The 17,916-nt window shown below is 42.6% G+C and overlaps 1 protein-coding gene across 4 annotated transcripts in view; it reads left to right on the top strand.

Annotated features, from left to right (window-relative positions):
* The window catches only part of FGGY (FGGY carbohydrate kinase domain containing), a gene marked incomplete at both ends in the record, with an annotated part of 387,201 nt that overhangs the window by 293,708 nt on the left and 75,577 nt on the right, over positions 1–17,916 (top strand). For 3 of the 4 annotated variants that reach the window (XM_080692605.1, XM_080692604.1, XM_080692607.1), the window contains 3 exons: positions 1,778–1,852; positions 9,862–9,982; positions 15,752–15,846. In XM_080692605.1, the coding sequence (XP_080548731.1) occupies positions 1,778–1,852; positions 9,862–9,982; positions 15,752–15,846 (291 nt within the window). The remainder of the gene's footprint in view (positions 1–1,777; positions 1,853–9,861; positions 9,983–15,751; positions 15,847–17,916) is intronic. The other variant, XM_080692606.1, reaches the window with a different exon arrangement.

Below are 17,916 nucleotides of genomic sequence, written 5' to 3' on the forward strand. Positions count from 1 at the left end.
ATACTGACTTGGTCTCTGCTGTGTGCCGGGCACCGTGTTACGCATTAGAGATACTGTAGTGAGTAAGACTTGGAAAGTCTATGGGGACATCTAGGTTGTGGTTTCCAGTCTCTGTGTTCCCTCAGGCAAGCGATTTCCTTGCCTGTGAAGTCACGTTCTATAATGTCAGCATTGTTCCTGTTCTCGCCTAGTTTCAGCATACTTACCATATGTTTAGGACCCCAGGGGAGCTTTATGAGGGATGTTCTTTTACAGTGTTGGCTCAGAATTCCTCTCTGGTCTGTCCTTCAAACTTCCTGTCTTCCTGTGTGTTGAAATCAAAGCCATCGTCCTCATCTGGTTGCCTAGTATGTTTTGCCAAGAATAAGCCATCAGCAGGTAGCTGTACTGAATTGAGGGATCCCTTACCAACACACTTAGATGAATGGTTGAGAGGAGCAGGAGTCTAGGATGCCAAATGAAGAAGGGTAGATGCTGGAGAGGTGAGCTGGGGTGGACTGGGAGAGATTCGCAGGCACATGCACAGTAAAACATTTCTACTATGAAGTGAAGGCAACAAGGAGAATTTTTAACAAGACATGTGATCAGATTTGCCCATGAGAATAAGCACTCTGGCTCCATAATAAAGAGTAGCACTGTCCGAAGCAGCAGGATTTGCTTAGGGGCTTTATTGGCTTGAATTAAGGAACTTAAGGAGTAAGGTGGAAAAAGGGCATGCATTCAGTAAGTGCTGGGAGATCAAATGTACAATACTTGGAAGCTGTTTAAACATGGAAGGGGGAAGACAAGGAAGGGAGCTCCCAGGTTTTTGGTTTGGACAACTAAGTGGTGACTGTGACCTGCAATGGCCCAGTCCTCCATATGGTAGAGGCTGGATAGGGTAGCCAGATGGGGCTGGAGAAGAAGCACAGAAACCTAGGTAGACCACTCACCTCCTCTATTTCATCACAAACTGCATATTTGTATCTGGTTGGACTCAAAGGCATACATACCGTATAATCTAAGTAAATGAAATGTTTGTGAGTTAATTTTATGTGAAAGTCAAGTGAAAGGTAGTGTTGATGCTCACAAACTTCAAGCGAGGCTTGATGAAACCACCAGCCTTTATTCTCTAGGAATGAGAAAGCCTTGGCAAACGGGAGATGTGACAGTGGAACTGAGAACAAGTCCTGATGCCTCCAAACACAGTGTCCTGTCCAGTTCTCAGAGACTGGCCTACTCCACATAGGCATGTGATTTTGGTTGGCTTTAATGGGATTCTTTTGCAAACCATAAATTCTAACTTGCCTCTCAGTAGATATAACATTTATAGGAGATATCTTCTTTTACCCTGAATACCCCTTGGGCACTATTACAGTGAATTCTCACAGAAGCAGAGCTCAGAGTAAGATCATTTGGTACTAGAAAGCCACTGTTCCCATGTTTTTTTCTTAAAAAACCACAGACAATAGGTATTTGTAAGAAAAGCATCTTTTTTAAAAAAATAAAAACCATTTAATTCCATGTTAAGAAATATCAGTCTTCCTATAATGTTTATTTTGTTTTGATTTTATCCAAAAGGAAGGCATGGGAGAATAGAAAGGGGTATTTTTTCCCCAGGTCTAGAGATTAAACGATTTAGTAGGCATTCCACGTTCAGCTCACAAAAAAAGGATTTGCATATGAACTTGTTTCAGCAAGAAAACACATCAGAACGTGTTCATAGTTCATGGGAACTCTCTCTATCCATGGCAGCCCCTTTTGGCCATCTCTTCTTTTCTTTTCTTCCTCCCTACAGGTCACTGGATTGAAACTGTCTCAGGACCTCGATGATCTTGCCATCCTCTACCTGGCCACAGTTCAAGCCATTGCTGTAAGACACTTTGATGCCATTTTTAAAGAAATTTGGAGATATCAATAGACTCTAGGCCATAAGATCCCTAAGATATATCATATGCATGTGTGACCAAGTTTGTTAATTAAAAAAGAGAGCTTGTCAAAAATAGATGCTGTCTGGGAAGAAATGTTGATGAAGCTTCTTGCTTACATTACTTATAACCTCACCCGAGTGAAAGGAGTTACAAGTCTTTGAGCATCATACTGGTCATTTATCTGATTTGTCTTCTAAATACAATTCAATACGAGCCAGCAGGCAGATTCCATGGATGCTTGCATTAGAGAAACTGGTATTAAGAGTGCCCAAGGTTATAAAGTACATAATATTATTCACTTTGCAAAAAGATTCAGTATGGGGTTCCTTAGAACATAAAAGTGTTTGTTTTTAGATAATTAGTTCCTTAAATGAGAGGTTAGGATGGTTAAGGAGAGAAGGGAGAATTTTTTTTTTTTTTTTTTTTTTTTTTTTTGGTGGTACTGGGGTTCCTGGAAGCCCTTCTAACTCCGGGCTACACTCCCAAACACACACACACACACACACACACACACACACACACACATATATATATATATAATTTTTTTTTTAACAGGGCCTTTTAAGCCAGTGCAGCTAGCTTCAAACCTGTGTGATCCTCCTGTTTCCGCTTCCCAAGTGCTGGGATTACAAGCAAGTGCCACCGCGCCCAGCTAGAAGGGAGAATTTAAAACTAAGCTCAAACACTATCTAAGGAATCAATCTTTTCTTTTTTTTCTTTTGGTACTGGAAGATGAAACTAGGAGCATTCCACCTCTGAGCCACACCCCAGCCCCCTTTTCAAAATTACTAGTAGCAGTATTTTGAAAATCGGTCTCATTAGTTAGTGAGGATCGCATGAAATTGCTGAGGCTGGCCTCGAACTGTTGATCCTCCTGTCTCAGTGTCTCATCCTTCCAAGGACCAGAATTACAGGCATGCATCACCAACATGTGGCTAGGAACCTTCTTATCTAGAGGTGATCTGTGGGTGGCTACAAGATAGATCTCAACCCTGAGGATGTGTGCCACTATGTTACAAAGTGTATTTTGTGGAAGTAGGTTGTGATTTTCAGGGTCTTAGATCAATAAGTATAACCAAGTAACAGTGAGGTTCAGTCCCTTCTGGAAAAAGAATTGTAACCAACAGAAAGGAAACATAAATTCACTAAATTTGAATTCAAATTTTATTATTCAGTAGCATACCTATCTAAAAAAAATGTGTTTTGTTTGCCAATGATATATGGATGATATATACTTAAATGTTATTTCTTTTTCTTTTATTTTTCTTCTTTTTTTCTTTTTTGCAGTACTGGGGATGGAACCCAGAGGCATTCTACCTCCGAGCTACACCCCAGCCCTATTTTTTTTATTCTTTTTTTGGAAACCGAGTCTCTCTGAGTTATGAAGGGCCTCGCTAAGTAGCTGAAGCTGAGAACCACAATCTTCCTGTTTCAGCATCCCAAGTACTAGGATTACAAGCGTGCGCCACCACACCTGGCCTTAAAAGTCATTTCTAATCCAAAGACGATCTTAAAAACTACATATTGTTAGCTCCACTTAGGAGTTATAGGACTTGCCTGAGGCAATACAGTCTATATGGAAGGGAGCATAGCTGCCTCCCACTTTGTCCAAGGAATACCATGAAAAACTGGCATTTCTGGTCTTTCTACAGCCAGGGCCTTAGGGCCATATGATTAGCAAGCCCAAGACAAGAGCAATACAAAGCATATTTTCTAGTGTGTTAATGGTGTATGAGCATATATAATATTCATTTATTCTGTTTTTCAAACTATTTTTTATAACCTCATTACTTTAATTATTAGAACTAGATGCATATCTGTCCATTTCACAAAGACAAGTGGGTTTTTTTTGTTGTTTTTTGTTTGTTTTTGTTTTTTTGTATATGTGGTACTGGAAATCCAACCCAAGAATATTCTACCTCTGAGTTATACTGTCAGCTCTATTTTATTTTTTATTTTGAAACAGAGTCTCAACTAAGTTGCTGAGACTGGCCTTGAACCTGTAATCCTCTTGTCTCAATCTCCTTATTATGGGGATTAGGGGCTTGTGCCACCACACCCAGCTAGCCAAGTGCTTCTTTCCAAGTGCCATGTGTGTACAACAGAGAACAGAACCTCCTAGTCACTAAAAATATACCTTAATGCCACTGCACAGGAGCATAGAATCAGCCAAAACTTGATAAAACAGTCCTTTTAGATAATGTACCAGTTTAACTGTGTCTTCATGAAGCAAGTTTCTTATTGATTTAATTGCTTGTCCAGTTGAGTGAAATCAATCAAACTGCTTTATGCTTGGCTACTTGGTCAAAAGCAGACAATTCTGCCATCTATCAAAATGAAGACAATGAATAGTGATAGATGAAAATGGATAACCAAAGTGTCCATCATTAGTAAATTTTTATTAGGCAATTATTTAGTAATCCTCTTTTAAAGTGATTACAATGATGATGATGATGATGATGGTGGTGGTGGTGGTGGTGGTGGTGATTTACCACTCACTATGCTAAATACCTTACCCCTATTATGTGACTTAAACTTATGAGGTAGGTATTTAAGTTCCAATTCCTCAGATTAGAAACCCAAGCCTCCGTTGTTTAACTGACTTGTTCATGGTTATATAGTTAGTATTGGCCGAGCTAGAATGGGAATGTGCAGCTTTATAACATAAAACTAGATATAAGGAGTATTGAGCATTTATTTTATGATGTTTAATGTTATTGTGGGGCAAGTCTTACAGGAAAATGAATGGCTTGCACTGAAATGCATAATCCCGGCAAGGCAGAGTCGTGTGTGAGCGCAGTGTTTAGAGGTAGACAGGAAGGACAAAGCCAGCCAGGATGGACCAAGGGCATCATGACATGGTAGAAATGCCTGTGACCTTTCAGAGAACTCCATTCTGTGCCAGGCACCAGAGAATCCTACCTACCCTGTGGCGTAGGACGGTGACTCTGTAAGTCAGTGGAAATACCTCGTTTCCCAGACCAGGAGCAGGCTGTTTGTCTGGGTCACTCACAGCCAGAGTCTGGTGGTCGGAATTTAAACCTCTGTCCCTCTGACTCCCAGGCTCCTGCTCTTTCCACTTTGCCAGGCTTCATTTTTCTTTGATCTATTCATGAAAGCTACTTGGAAGAAGCAAGCTTTCAAGGCATTCCAAAGGACAGTTTTTTACTCAACACATATTAGAAAACATCATTAATTTGGCCTGGGATTTTCTCACAGAGGCTACTTTCCTGGTAAGAACATTATAGTGGGAAGTCCAGGAATGTAAAAATGAGATTCAACTCAATGCAGGCTGGAAAGGGGGGGTGGGGAAGCAAAAAAAAAAAAAAAAACCCACAAACCACAGGTTTGGAAAAAACAACCTTGTATTTAATGTGTCATGCATGTATTTGAAGCAATCATTAATTTTTTTCATTGTCTTACTAATTTTTATAATACTACAAAAGGGAAAGTATTTTAAGTCAGTTTTCTTGATAAGGCTTTTATTATAGACTCAGTTGAATTAATAGGTTCAGTCCATTTTGCCAAAGTATCTGAGTGTGCTGATCTTTTAGGCAAAGATATGCATTTTAATGAAGCATTCTGATAGGAAATATTTTCCCATAATGTTTGATTTGGGGGGGGATCCTCTTTGTTTCATAGGCCCCACTGAATATTGCCTTAGCACCTATTTGCCATTGATAAGTTAAACAGATACCTCTCTATAGTGATATTCATGGTTGGTATTTTGTAGGAACGGAGTGAAATTGAAAGGAGAAAATGAACGTGGGGAGAAAATGAACGTGGGGACTGTGCAAAACCCTCCATGCAATAAAATTCTTCTTGCTCGGGCTTCATTGAAAGACCTGTCAACCCCCCAGTTCATCCATAGCCTGTTCATCTGTAGTTTTCTTTTCAAAATCAACCCTTAAAAAGTACTATTTGCATTTGAAGTCTCTTGATTTGCATTTGGTTCTGTACATTCCCAGTGGAATAGCCTAATTTTAATTTAAATTTCTCCGTGAAAACATTTTTCCAGAAAGGTGAGCACAAAATCATTTTTGCACAAAGCCCTTTGGTGGGGGCATTTCAGGAGGTGGAGCCTACACAGAGCAGAGTCTGGGATACCAAAAAGGGAATGCCTGTAAGGAGCCACCACACTGGGAACTTCTAGGGGACAATGCTACCAGGGAAAGACAGGCTTTCTCAGCCCCTCATGGGAGTGCCTCTCTCTCAGGTCCTTTCTTTCCTTTCCTTTCCCAGGAAATGTGCTTTTTATTACCCTCCTCTTGGGCCTGCTAATCGTACAGTCCTAGGTCCTTAGTTTTAGAAATATGAGAAATGCCAGTTTTGTATGGTATTATCAGGCATTTAGGAGGCAGCTCTCTTCTCTACTGTATCTTCTTAGGCAAATTGTATAACTCCTAAGCGGGGATAACAATATGTAGTTTTCAAGTTTGACTTAACATTAGAAATTACGTTAAAGTGCATGGCAGAGTGCCGAGCAGAGAGCTAGTAACCAGAAGGCTCTTGTTTGTAAGCGTCTTCCATGTGCTCCAGCATCAGCTGCTTGCAGCAGCGAGCTTGTAAAACAGCTATTACTGTGTTTCATCAAGTCTCAGGCCACACTTTTTATTTCCTTTCATGTTACCACTTTTGACAACCCATAGAATTTTAAACTGAATGAATATGGCATTATTATTCCCATGTGACAAATGTGAATTGAGTCATAGAGAGGTTAGACATGAGAAATAGGCGAAATGCCTGAATAGCAGCTTAGGTTTTGTTTTGTTTCACTTTGTTTAGGGTACTTGGAATTGAACCCAGGGGTATTCTGTGTCTGAGCTACACCCTATCCCTTTTTTATTTTGAAACAGGATCTCACTACATTTCTGAGGCTGCCCTTGAACCTGTGATCCTCCTGTCTCAGTCTCCCAAGTACTGGGAGTACAGGCATGGTCATCATACCTGGCCATTATGCCTGGCTTCAGCTTAGGTTTTTTAAAATTCAAAATTTGTGCTCTTATATATTACAGATCCATTCCCCTAGAGTAGACCAAGTTGCCTAGAATCTGAGGGCACCAAATAATTGCTGAGGGACTTAAGAGCACCTCTTGGCCTCCTGAAGCTAGGTTGATAGTACTATTTTGTGTGTGATCTTTTTTGGGGAGTGGCAGGTCAGTAGACTTTATTATATTCTAAACGGGGTTCATGACCCCCCAAAAGCTTAAGAAAGAACATCTGGGGGTAATCAGCCATAGTCAGTAAGCAGGATCTGCCCTTATATGGTACAATATGTTTTAATTTTTTAAACATGTTCCATCTGTGTATAACCTTTGGAGACCCAAGTTTTACTTAATCCATATTTTTACCAGATTCATAAATAGCTTCAACAAATCCCAAAGACCTCTGGGCTATAAAGCTGCTATGTCTTTTGCTTCTATCAGAACTGTCCCTAATCATTTGCTTCGTATCAATTTGGATTTCACATCCTGTGGCCCCAGATCACTCTCTGACCTCTCCTTCTCTTAGAGGCATCCAATGCCCAGGGGAGGTAGATCTCCAATCACCCTTGCCAAAGGAGCCTTCACTTGCCCCACACCACCCCTCAAGGCCTTGGATCAAATTAGCATCCTGCTGACTGTACCTAGATTTTCTTCTGATCCTTCTTGCCCTCAAGCTAAATTCCTTTCTCTGTACTCTGTACATTGGGTACCAACTTCCCAGCAACACACACACCTTCACTAAAAAACATAACATTGGCTGGTGTCTTCTCTCCAGTCCAATTTCTTTAGCTACCCCATTTGTGAAACCTCGCATTTTGGCCTTCCAGATCCTCAGTCCTCATATTTCCCTGACTTTCTCCTCCCTATTTTTCGGCATTTTATTCCCAGACTCACACCTAGGACTTTGCCATCTCCCAGAATTGCTCAGTCCCTAAACATTTCAGGGGCTCTGGATCCACCTAAAAAGCCTTCTTTCTCTTTTCTCTCCAGAGCTCCCTCAAGTTCACCATGTGGTCATCTCCCTACGGTCACATCACAGTTGTTTTTTTTTGTTTGTTTGTTTTGTTTTGAATTTTTACCCCCCTATAATGAATGTTAACTTCTAGTGTTTTGAACTCCCAAATAAATTATGACTCTCAGCTATTTGAATAACCTAGCCAACAATGAGGAATTATACATTAAAATTCACCTTGATGACACTAAGTAAGTTTCATTTTCTCAAACTATATTGGTGTTTACTGAATGTAGTAAACAGCAAGGCAGGGCAAAGGATAATTCATTTCAGGGCGATATAAAAACCAAAGTGCTGAGATACAAGGGCTGAACTTATGGCGAAGCCTGGAGACAGGCAGGGCTTGGTTTGCCAATTGTCCTGGGTCAGTAAGGGCTGGCTGAGCATGGATTCTGGCTCCGAAAGTCTTATTATGAGAAAACCATTACCTAGCTGGGCGTGGTGGTGCACACTTGTAATCCCCGTGCTTGGGAGGCAGAGACAGGAGGATCATGTGGGTTCGAAGCCAGCCACGCTGGCTTAAGAGACCCTGAGACCCTGTTTCCACATAAAAAAGTATAAAATAGGTCTGGGAGTGTAGCCCGGAGTCAGAGGGCTTCCAGGAACCCCAGTACCACCAAAAAAAAAAAAAAAAAAAAAAAAAAAAAAAGAAGAAGAAGAAGAAAAAGAAAAAAAAAGAAAAGAAAAAGAAAAGAAAACCATTACCTAGTTTCAGGTAATAACAAAGATAATTTTAGCCTTTTGCCCACTTGAGCCTGGCATTTTCTTGATCCCATTAGAGCCCTCTTCCCATGGTCCTACTACTGATGTTTGGGCAGATTTCCTAAGAAAAGTGTCCTGTATCTTTAGTTTCTAGTTAGCGAAGGCAGATTGAGCCAGGTGCCACCTGCTTTGTTCACTTTAGAGAAGCCTTGCTTGTCCCGTCCCTAAGGCTCCGTCCTGCAGAGCCCTGGGAAAGAAGACACAAACGCCGAGTCTGTTGATGATACTTCCTCTTTAATGCTTCCCCTTCAATGCGCACAGCAGGCAAATATATATCAGTCTCATAACCCCTCCCTCATCACTCCACCAACCCCAAGCTTCCCACAGCTAGGGCATGCACATTTCTAACCCTCTCATAGGCGGGCTGGTGGTAGCACGAGGCGCTGCGTCACTGATCATCCGTAGGGCGCCTGATAGGGCTCACTGCACAGGCTCAGGGCACCGCCAGCCTCGTGAGCCTCGTGAGCCTCGTGACTTGGCAACATGCCTAGGCGCCATCTTGAGCCACCACCCCATCCCGGTCTGGCTGGGTGGGCCCCGACACTTGCTATCACCCATTCCAGTACCAAATAGAGGCCTGGGCCACTGTAGACTCTAGTCAGATAGAGAAATGAGCAGCATTAATATTAACTGTACTAACATTGTCAGCTGTTTTTTGTTTTCTTTTCAATGTCATGTAAGGAATAGAAGCAAAATTATGTAACAATTATTAAGAAGGTTTTTGAGCTGAATATGACGGCATACACTTGTAATCTCAGTATTTGGTAGGCTGACACAGGAGGATCACAGGTTTGAGGCTAGCCTCAGCAATTTAGTAAGGTGCTTAGCAACTTAGCTAGACTGTTTTAAAACAAAAATTAAAAAGGGCCAGGGTATAGCTCAGAGGTAGAATTCCCGTAGATTCAACCCTTAGTACCATGAAAGAAAGAAAGAAAGAAAGAAAGAAAGAAAGAAAGAAAGAAAGAAAGAAAGAAAGAAGAGTGTTTGGGAGACAGGCAGTCCCGGGTGGAGTTCTCTTCTGTGATTTCTTTAACTGTGAGGTAATGGGCAATACAATCCCTTTGAGTCCTGGCTTTCTGAGACAGTGCACGGAGCTGTTGATAAGGGTAAAACATGGGATAAACACCTAGCAAATGTTCCTTCATTTGATTTTGCAACCATTCTAATGGTTTTTCCTGCCTTTCTCTTTAAGTTTGGGACCCGCTTCATTATAGAGGCCATGGAGGCTGCAGGGCATTCCATCAGCACTCTTTTCTTGTGTGGAGGCCTGAGCAAGAATCCCCTTTTTGTGCAGATGCATGCAGACATTACTGGTAAGTCTGGGGCAGAGAGGAGAAATTCTCTTCAGGGTTAGCTGCAAATGAGCCTTGCCAAGTTCTGGGCAGGTTGAAAATAGGAGGATATGGGTGGTGTGCCAAGTTATTAAGGTGACTATGGTGTCATGAGAGGGAAAGTGACTTCTATGAATATCCACACACTGAATTAGATGAGAGACTGGGGTGACAAAAACTGGATCTTAATTGAAGCCTTGCCCCACAGCTTGGAGGACCTCTTCTGATTACCAGGCATTGTGGGGAATATTAAAGATCCACAGATGAATAAGACACGTTTCCTTTTTCTGCAGAGCTCAAAGACACTGAGGAAAGCAGAAAGCAAATGGACACATTAAATACATTGTGGCCAGACTTTGGATTAAGAAAAGCACAGGGTATTTTGAAAACCCAGGGTGCACTTTGCCCAGTTTGGGACTTGTGACAGTGCAGGGCATGTGGCCTGGAAGATGTGATGAGGAAGCTATCTCAAAGAAAGAGTGCAAAGTCCAGATGCTGTGGGATCCAACATTTAGCTGCAGCCTCAGCATTTGATCCCAAGGAACCCAAGATGTCCTGAGGTTCCTTCTCAGCTTAACAGAATCAGGGATCATGATGTAGATGGAGGGGATTCAGAGTAATAGGCTGAGCCCTTTGGGAGATGGGAAGGCCATGGTAGAGTAACATCCGTATAGATCCCCTGGGCCCCAGGGAAGGGATCCTCCTGTCAGCATGCTTGCTGCTGGCTCAGAGGTAGGCCTGGGATCCCACCTTTCTGAACCATGTGCCCTCACCCCTCTGGCTCCTTCTTCCCCAGTATCTCCTAGGGTCTCATGTTCGCTCCCAGATTCTACCCCTGGGTAGACCAGGCCCCAGGACAGGGAAAAAGGAGGAAAGATGAGAGGATTAGACCAAGCTTCATAAGAGCCCACCATACCCTAGCCTCCACTCATCATGATCCCACTACGCCCCCATCCCCTGGCTACCTGTCTCCAACAGCTGAGCAGGTCAAATCTCTGAGTTCAGCTAGCCTTGTCATATGCCCTCTTCCATTCCAGGTCATGCAGATTCCTGCAGACGAGAGATTTATCTAATGTGATAGACACAGTTGATCCTTGTGTACTGTAAGATGAAACTAGTTTAATTAGCTCCATCTTAGAGATAAGTAAACTGAGGCACAAGTAAAAGGGCAGCAGAAAAAAGCCTATAGTCAGTCGGGTGTCATAACACACACTTGTAATGTAATCCCAGTACCTTGGAGGATCTCAGACAGGAAAATCACAGGTTGAAAACCATCCTTAGCAACTTACCAAGGACCTCAGCAACTTTGTGAGACACTGTTTCAAAATAAAAAAAGAAAACAGGGCAGAGGGTGTATTTCAGAGGTAGAATGCTCTTGGGTTCAATTACTAGTACCAAAAATGCAGGAAGGAAGGGAGGGAGGGAAGGAGAGAGGGAGGGAGGCAGGTAGGCAGGCAGACAGGCAGACAGGAAGTCCAAGTTAGATACATCTGGATGGGAAAGTATAGAAGTTACAACCATGAACCAAGCACCTACTGTGTGTCTGTGTGAATCATTCTACATATCATCATTTTCCCATACCATGGAGATTAAAAAGTAGAAATCGCTGCCCTCATCTTACAGACAAGCAAACTGAGGGTGGTAGAGGTGAATTAAATTGACATTTCATAGTCAACCAACCAATAAGGAACAGGTCACGTTGTAACCCAGCTGTGTCTGGGCCCACTGTCCCTTACACTCTGCCACTGTCCCAGGTTTCTTGATTTTTCATTTGAAACTCTTGGACGATGATCTCTCTTTCCAAATGTGTCCAAAACCTATGGACATGGACAATAAAGAGTGGGCACTGAAGATTGAAGCAGAAAGAGAAAATATATAAAAGGGGCCAAGATTACCTAATAATTTTGCCCAGGAGAAAAAGCATGATCACATTTTATTTAAGAATCAGCTGGGTGGTTCAGAGTTCAAATTTGGCCTTTGATTTGCCAATTTCCAGCTTCTCAGAGCCAAAAGCATGACCTACCTGGACACAGGAGGGATGATGGTAGTCGGGTTTGGGTAACATACTGCCCCAGGGAATGGGAAAGAAAACAGGGACTGAGAGCCAGGCAGCCAGGAGCTGCAGCGCTGCGGCTCCAGGGCTCCAGACTTTGTGAAGATGGTGGCCTTCCAGGCCTGATGTCGTTGAGCTGACTCAGAAGCAAGGCCTGCAGCAGCTTCACCAAGAGTTCTGCTTTGGAAACTGCTCTCCTCCTAGGCTGTTGAATGAAAAGGCTGTTAATCGTTGTTTGGATTCAGATTGAAACTAGACCCTTTGTCCCTGACTATGCACCAGTTACAGTTATGGACAAAGGGATCTTTTCTTTGGCCTGGAATTCCTCTCTCTTTGGACGCCTGTGACTGACAGGTGATGGCAAAGTGCATCTGCCTTGAAATGCTTTGGGTACTGCTAACCTCATTAATGCATCCGATTAAATAGCTCGCATTCCAGGCACAGCCACCCTCTTCCTCTCCCTTACCCAGCACTTAAAGAAAAGAACGCATTTGCATTTGTCCCTGCCAAAGGCACGTATGCAGCAGCCAGTGGATAGGTCTTGCCTTTGGTGCCTTTAAACATGTAATTGCTCTAATTTTCCTACCTAGAAAAATTGAAAAGAGGACCATAGACGTGGTCCATGATTCTTTTGGAAGATTCTTTGGAGACAGTAGTGGAAAGAATAAGAAATCAGCTTCACGACTTAATGGCAACTTATTTTACCTCTCTGAGTCTCAGTTCCCTCTTTTGGAAGACAGATACATTATCATCTCCATCTTGTTTGTGAGCACCCCAAGATCTGTGCCTGGCTTTCAGTAGGTGATCAATACCTATTAGATCACTTCTCTCCAGGTGGCTTCCCTTCAAAAGGAAGAGGGAAAAGAAAAATGCAGTTCAGTATTTTGTTAGCAAAATCTCTGCCATGTTAGGAACAGCCTGCTCTGTGGGGCTTTGCCAGCTTGGGAAATGTCACTGCTGTGAGGAAGAACCTCCTTGTACCCTGGCCATTTAGTTAGCTGTGGTTTCAAAAAATATTTGGTGTGTACTAAGTAATTGTAGGTTTCCCCCAGTGACTTGGGACGAAATGTTCCTTCTTCTAAAGGTTGTTTTTAGTCCTAGAAGTTTCACTGGGGGTTTCCCTCTTCCTATCTTACTCATTATTAAGTCAGTGTTCATTTGTCCACTCATAAGCTTTCTCTGAGCATACCAGCCTATCAAGAGCTGGGCTGGGCATGGTAAAAGAACAAAGATGTCTTGCCATAAGCTTTCCACTGAAACAAAAAGGCATTCCTGGTCTTCTGGCCAGTGTGCAAGAGAGTGAAGTGGGGACCCAGAGGACAGTCACCAGGGTCATTCAAGTCCAGGCTGGGAACAGATGCCCTTTAGCCCTTGATTCCTAAAAGGAAGGGCCTGGGAGTCATTCCTCCTCATCCAGATATGGGGAAGCTTTGGAAAGGCCAGAGAGGGGCTGAGAGGCAAGTGGTGTTTGGGATTGCTTCTAAAGGGTTCCAGGTCCATAGGGAGGCCTGGGTAGTCCCCATCATACTCCCCGGGCACAGTTCCTGGGATTCTGAGAAGGCCAGCGGTGCCCTCTCTTAGTTGGGCCACTGCAGCCCTTAATTGTGGCGTGGTATTCATCCTTGGCCTCTGAATGGCTGCTGGGAACCTGCCCCAGGCCTTCCACATTGCTCTGCTCTCCAGACCAGGTGGTGCACGTACAGTCTCCACTTACTGTCCATCTTAATGCTATCAGGAGCATTCACCATGAAAACACGTGTCCTGGCATGAATACACAGCCTTGTCACCGTGAACCTGTGTGGCAGGTTCCATCCCTAGTGGACACATGAGGAAACCAAGAGTAAACAAGTGTTAGCAACATGCTGAAGCACTCAGAGCTCATGGAAGCAGGAAAGAAATCCAGGCCCGAACTTCTCCCTGGGCTGACAGCTTGTCACCAAAGCATCAAGCCCTGGCCCTGCACATGGGGCTTTTGTCTCCAGGTCCTCGGGGATGTCTGCAGGAATTCTGCTATCTGTTCCTTTGATCCCTGGTGACTGGATAGCTGACCTGTCCTGGAAGAAGGAGGGGAATTAATTCATCCCATAGAGGAACTGTGTCAAGGAGGACTTCCCAAATAAGGTAGGAAGAGAAAGAGTGGAAAAATCGCTTCCATATGTTGAATACAGGAAGATTTTACTCCACAGAGCTTTCCACTGTTGCTTTTGCTGCCATCTCCTGATTAACAAATATATACATATACATATACATATACATATACATATACATATACATATATATACGTATATACGTTAGGGACTGTTTTATCATCTTATTTTCTGTTGCTTTTGCTGCCATCTCCTGATTAACAAATATATACATATACATATACATATATATACATATATACGTTAGGGACTGTTTTAGCATCTTATTTTTTCTTTGCTTGTTTTGTTATTGGTGCACTGCAGTTGTATGTAATAGTGCAATTCATAGGGAGATATTCATGTATGTTAGTCTTATTTTTAATAGCACCTTTAATTCTAATAGCAACTCAGTGATGTGGGTGGAATTTTCATTCCATGTTGCACATAAGAAAAACAAAGTACAGAAAGGTTAGGCAACTTGCCAAACACCACACAGTGAAGTGAGTAAAGAAGCTGACATATATTGAATGATTTATACCAAACTTAAACCCTCCACCTCTGTGAGTTGGCATATGGAGAACTTCTTCCTGCCTGGGGGACCTTCTAACACCTGTTTAAGCCTTGTGTCCACTGTGAGAACTACTACCCCAGAAATTCCTTCTCTCGCCATTTAATCACTTGCCAAGTACTGGGTACCGGTCCACATGCCAGGAATACAGCTCTAGACAAAACAAAGCCCCTTTCCTCATGGACTTTAAGTTCTGGCAGAGGAAAGAGACAGTAAACAATGTAAGTTAGTAAACTGCAAGGCTGGGAGGTGGGGAGGAAAAAGGAAAGAGGATAAGGTGAGGGTACACTGTCATGTTAAATCCCAAGACCAGGATGGTGCAGAAGAAAAGTTTTGTTTGCACAAAGAAGGAGGGGAAAGCAGTTGCCCGTCGGCATCTGGAAGGGCCCCAGAGCATCCTGGCTGTGTGGCTAGGAGCAAAGGAGAGATAGGGTGACAAAGTAGATCTAAACCCTGGAAGAAGACCCTTAGCTGTGGAAGGGCTGTGGTTTGCACCATGAGACAGGTAGGGTGCCACAGGACAGGTGCATCTCACCCTGTCTTGATATTTCCCTTCTCTTAGTACATCTCAGATAAAGAACCAACCCCCTGTATGGCCTTTATCTCTTTCTCACCCATCTTCCCTCTGAGACCTGAACAACAGGGCACAGTCCAGTCCATCTCAGTGTTCTCTAGGCCCAACAAAGCTATAACAAACATTTGTTGCACTGAGCTTGAACCAAATGGCAGGTAGCTGGTCACAGAAGCCTGGAAAACCCGGGCGCTGAGGTCTCTTGAGTTGATACATCTGGTGTTGGCTCCTTTGGGGCTTTGGGCCACTGCACCAGCAGGCACAGCCGGTGAAATCCTTTGGGACTAGTATATCCCGAGGAGCAGGGAACTGTGGGGGGTGGGGAGGGCTGCTGCCTTGACGTCAGGTGTTTTTGCCACTGGGGCTGCTTGTTGGCTCCCTACTCTGCCTTCAGCACTGCTCCCTAACCAAGGTGTGGCCTTGTTCTGCGCAGGCATGCCTGTGGTCCTGTCCCAAGAGGTGGAGTCTGTTCTCGTGGGTGCTGCTATTCTGGGTGCCTGTGCCTCGGGGGATTTCACTTCTGTACAGGTACGTGAGGACCCGGGGGTGGGCGTGGTCCTTCTGGTGTCTGAGGCTGTCTTTCCTCTTGACAGCAGCTCACATCTTGCAAAACATACACACAGGATATAATTAAGAAATGATAGGTTCCAGCCAGGGAAATCACAAGCACTTCTAGTCTCAGACATATTTATTGCAGTTTTCATTTGACTTGGCCTCTGTTGGTGTTGGTTGTTCTGGTTTTCTGTTGGTTTTCTTTTTTCTCCTTTAAAATGGCTCTTCAATAATTTCTTTTAAATTTCTCATTGACAATATTTCTTTGAGCAATTGAAACAGGTGAGTCTGAAAATTTCAGTCTTTCATGTATATTTCAAATTCTTATTTGCTTATTTTTATCCATATCACTTTTCAAATAGCTTTGAGGCCTCTACCAACAAGAAACACAAAATAAAATGTTGGTTAAAAAAAGGAGTTAAAAAGAAAAATAAGGAACAAATATATAGGAAGAATGAAGTGATTTGGTGGCTGTGATTGAGTACATAATTTGGCTCTGAGCTTCCTGGCAGCCAAGACAAAATAGAATATACAAATTGCATAATTCTTATTTCAAAAAGGGGAAACATACTTATTTCTGGTAAGAGACAAAGCTTTTCCTGCCACCAAATTGCAAAAGATATTGGTCATATGGGGGCTTCATGGACAGGCCGTGAATGTTAAATGGTAAAAACAGATTATTGTATAGAGGCTGAGAATGTAGGGCTCAATTTATTTATTTATTTATTTATTTATTTATTTATTTATTACTAAGGATTGAACCCAGAGGCATTTTCTCTCCAAGATTCACACCTAGCCCTTTTAAAATTTCTTTTTAATTTTTGAAGCAAGGTTTCTCTTAAACTGTTAAGGGCTTCCCTGAGTTGGAGAGGCTGGCCTTGAATTTGGGATCCTCCTCTCTCATCCTTTAAAGTACTAGGTTTACATGCATGTGCCACCACACCCCACTGAGTACCAACTCTCTTAATCTGACCATACTGCATCGCTCCTACGTTTTGTTTTTTTTTTTTATAGTAGTAATGAAGAGCTCATTGTTCTTCTATGAGCCAGAAGACCCACTTAGTACCCACCACAGCTCTATTATCCCCACTTTATGGTCAAGTAACCTGAGAGTTAAAGAAGTTAAGTCACTTGGCCTAATGTGAAATAGTGAGTAAATGCTGGAACCAAAAAGTGTGGATTCCAAAAAGTCTCAGCTGAGAGTTTGAGAGATACTTAACTGAGAAGCACAGAACTTAATGACTTTCCCAGAATCTCAAGGTTAAGGCTAAGAGCCAGGTTTCTACCAGTGGCCCAGTGGCTCTAGCCCCATTCATTGTGATGCCCTTATGCACTAGACACAGTGCTGAATGTTTTCCATATATCCTTCCTAATACCTATAACAACCTGCAAGGGCCACAAAGACCACCCAATAGAGACCAAGTAAGCCAATAAATCTTGAGATAGAGAGTTAGAAACAGATTTTAAAAAAATGTTTGTTTCCAAAGTCCATGTTCTTTGTACCACATTTTGGTATAGGTTGTGTACTTTACACCATCCAAGCCTCTGGAGTTGGTGAATGAATTATTAAACCCATTCAGGATAACATGCTAACTAAGGCCCTTAAACAAAAATGGCATAATTAAATTCTCAATGTTTTCTGCTCCACTCTCAAAACCGCCATGTAAATGTCTATTTATTATTGAAATGGCAATGATTTGTCAATTGTTCTTTTAGTGTACTAATTATCTAAGATGTCTCACAACTAGGTGTCTTTCCTGAGACAAATTATATTAGTTGAAACAATAGTTAATTAAGGTACTGCATAGGATACCTCATAGTATAAACTGAATATATATTTCTGTGCATTCAAAATTTACATTTTGAGCATGAAGTCGTGACCCCGAACATAATGCTATTTGCAAATGAGACTGTGAGAGGTAATTAGAGGTAGATGAAGTCTAGAGGTCAGAGCCCTGGTTTGATGGGATTAGTGTCCTTATGCAAGGAGACATCAGAGAACTTGCTGTATCTCTCTCAGAATTTGCCCATGTAAGCCCAAAGAGC

The sequence above is a fragment of the Muscardinus avellanarius genome (genome assembly GCF_963383645.1).
Source record: "Muscardinus avellanarius genome assembly, chromosome: 3".
Lineage (NCBI taxonomy): Eukaryota > Metazoa > Chordata > Mammalia > Rodentia > Gliridae > Muscardinus > Muscardinus avellanarius.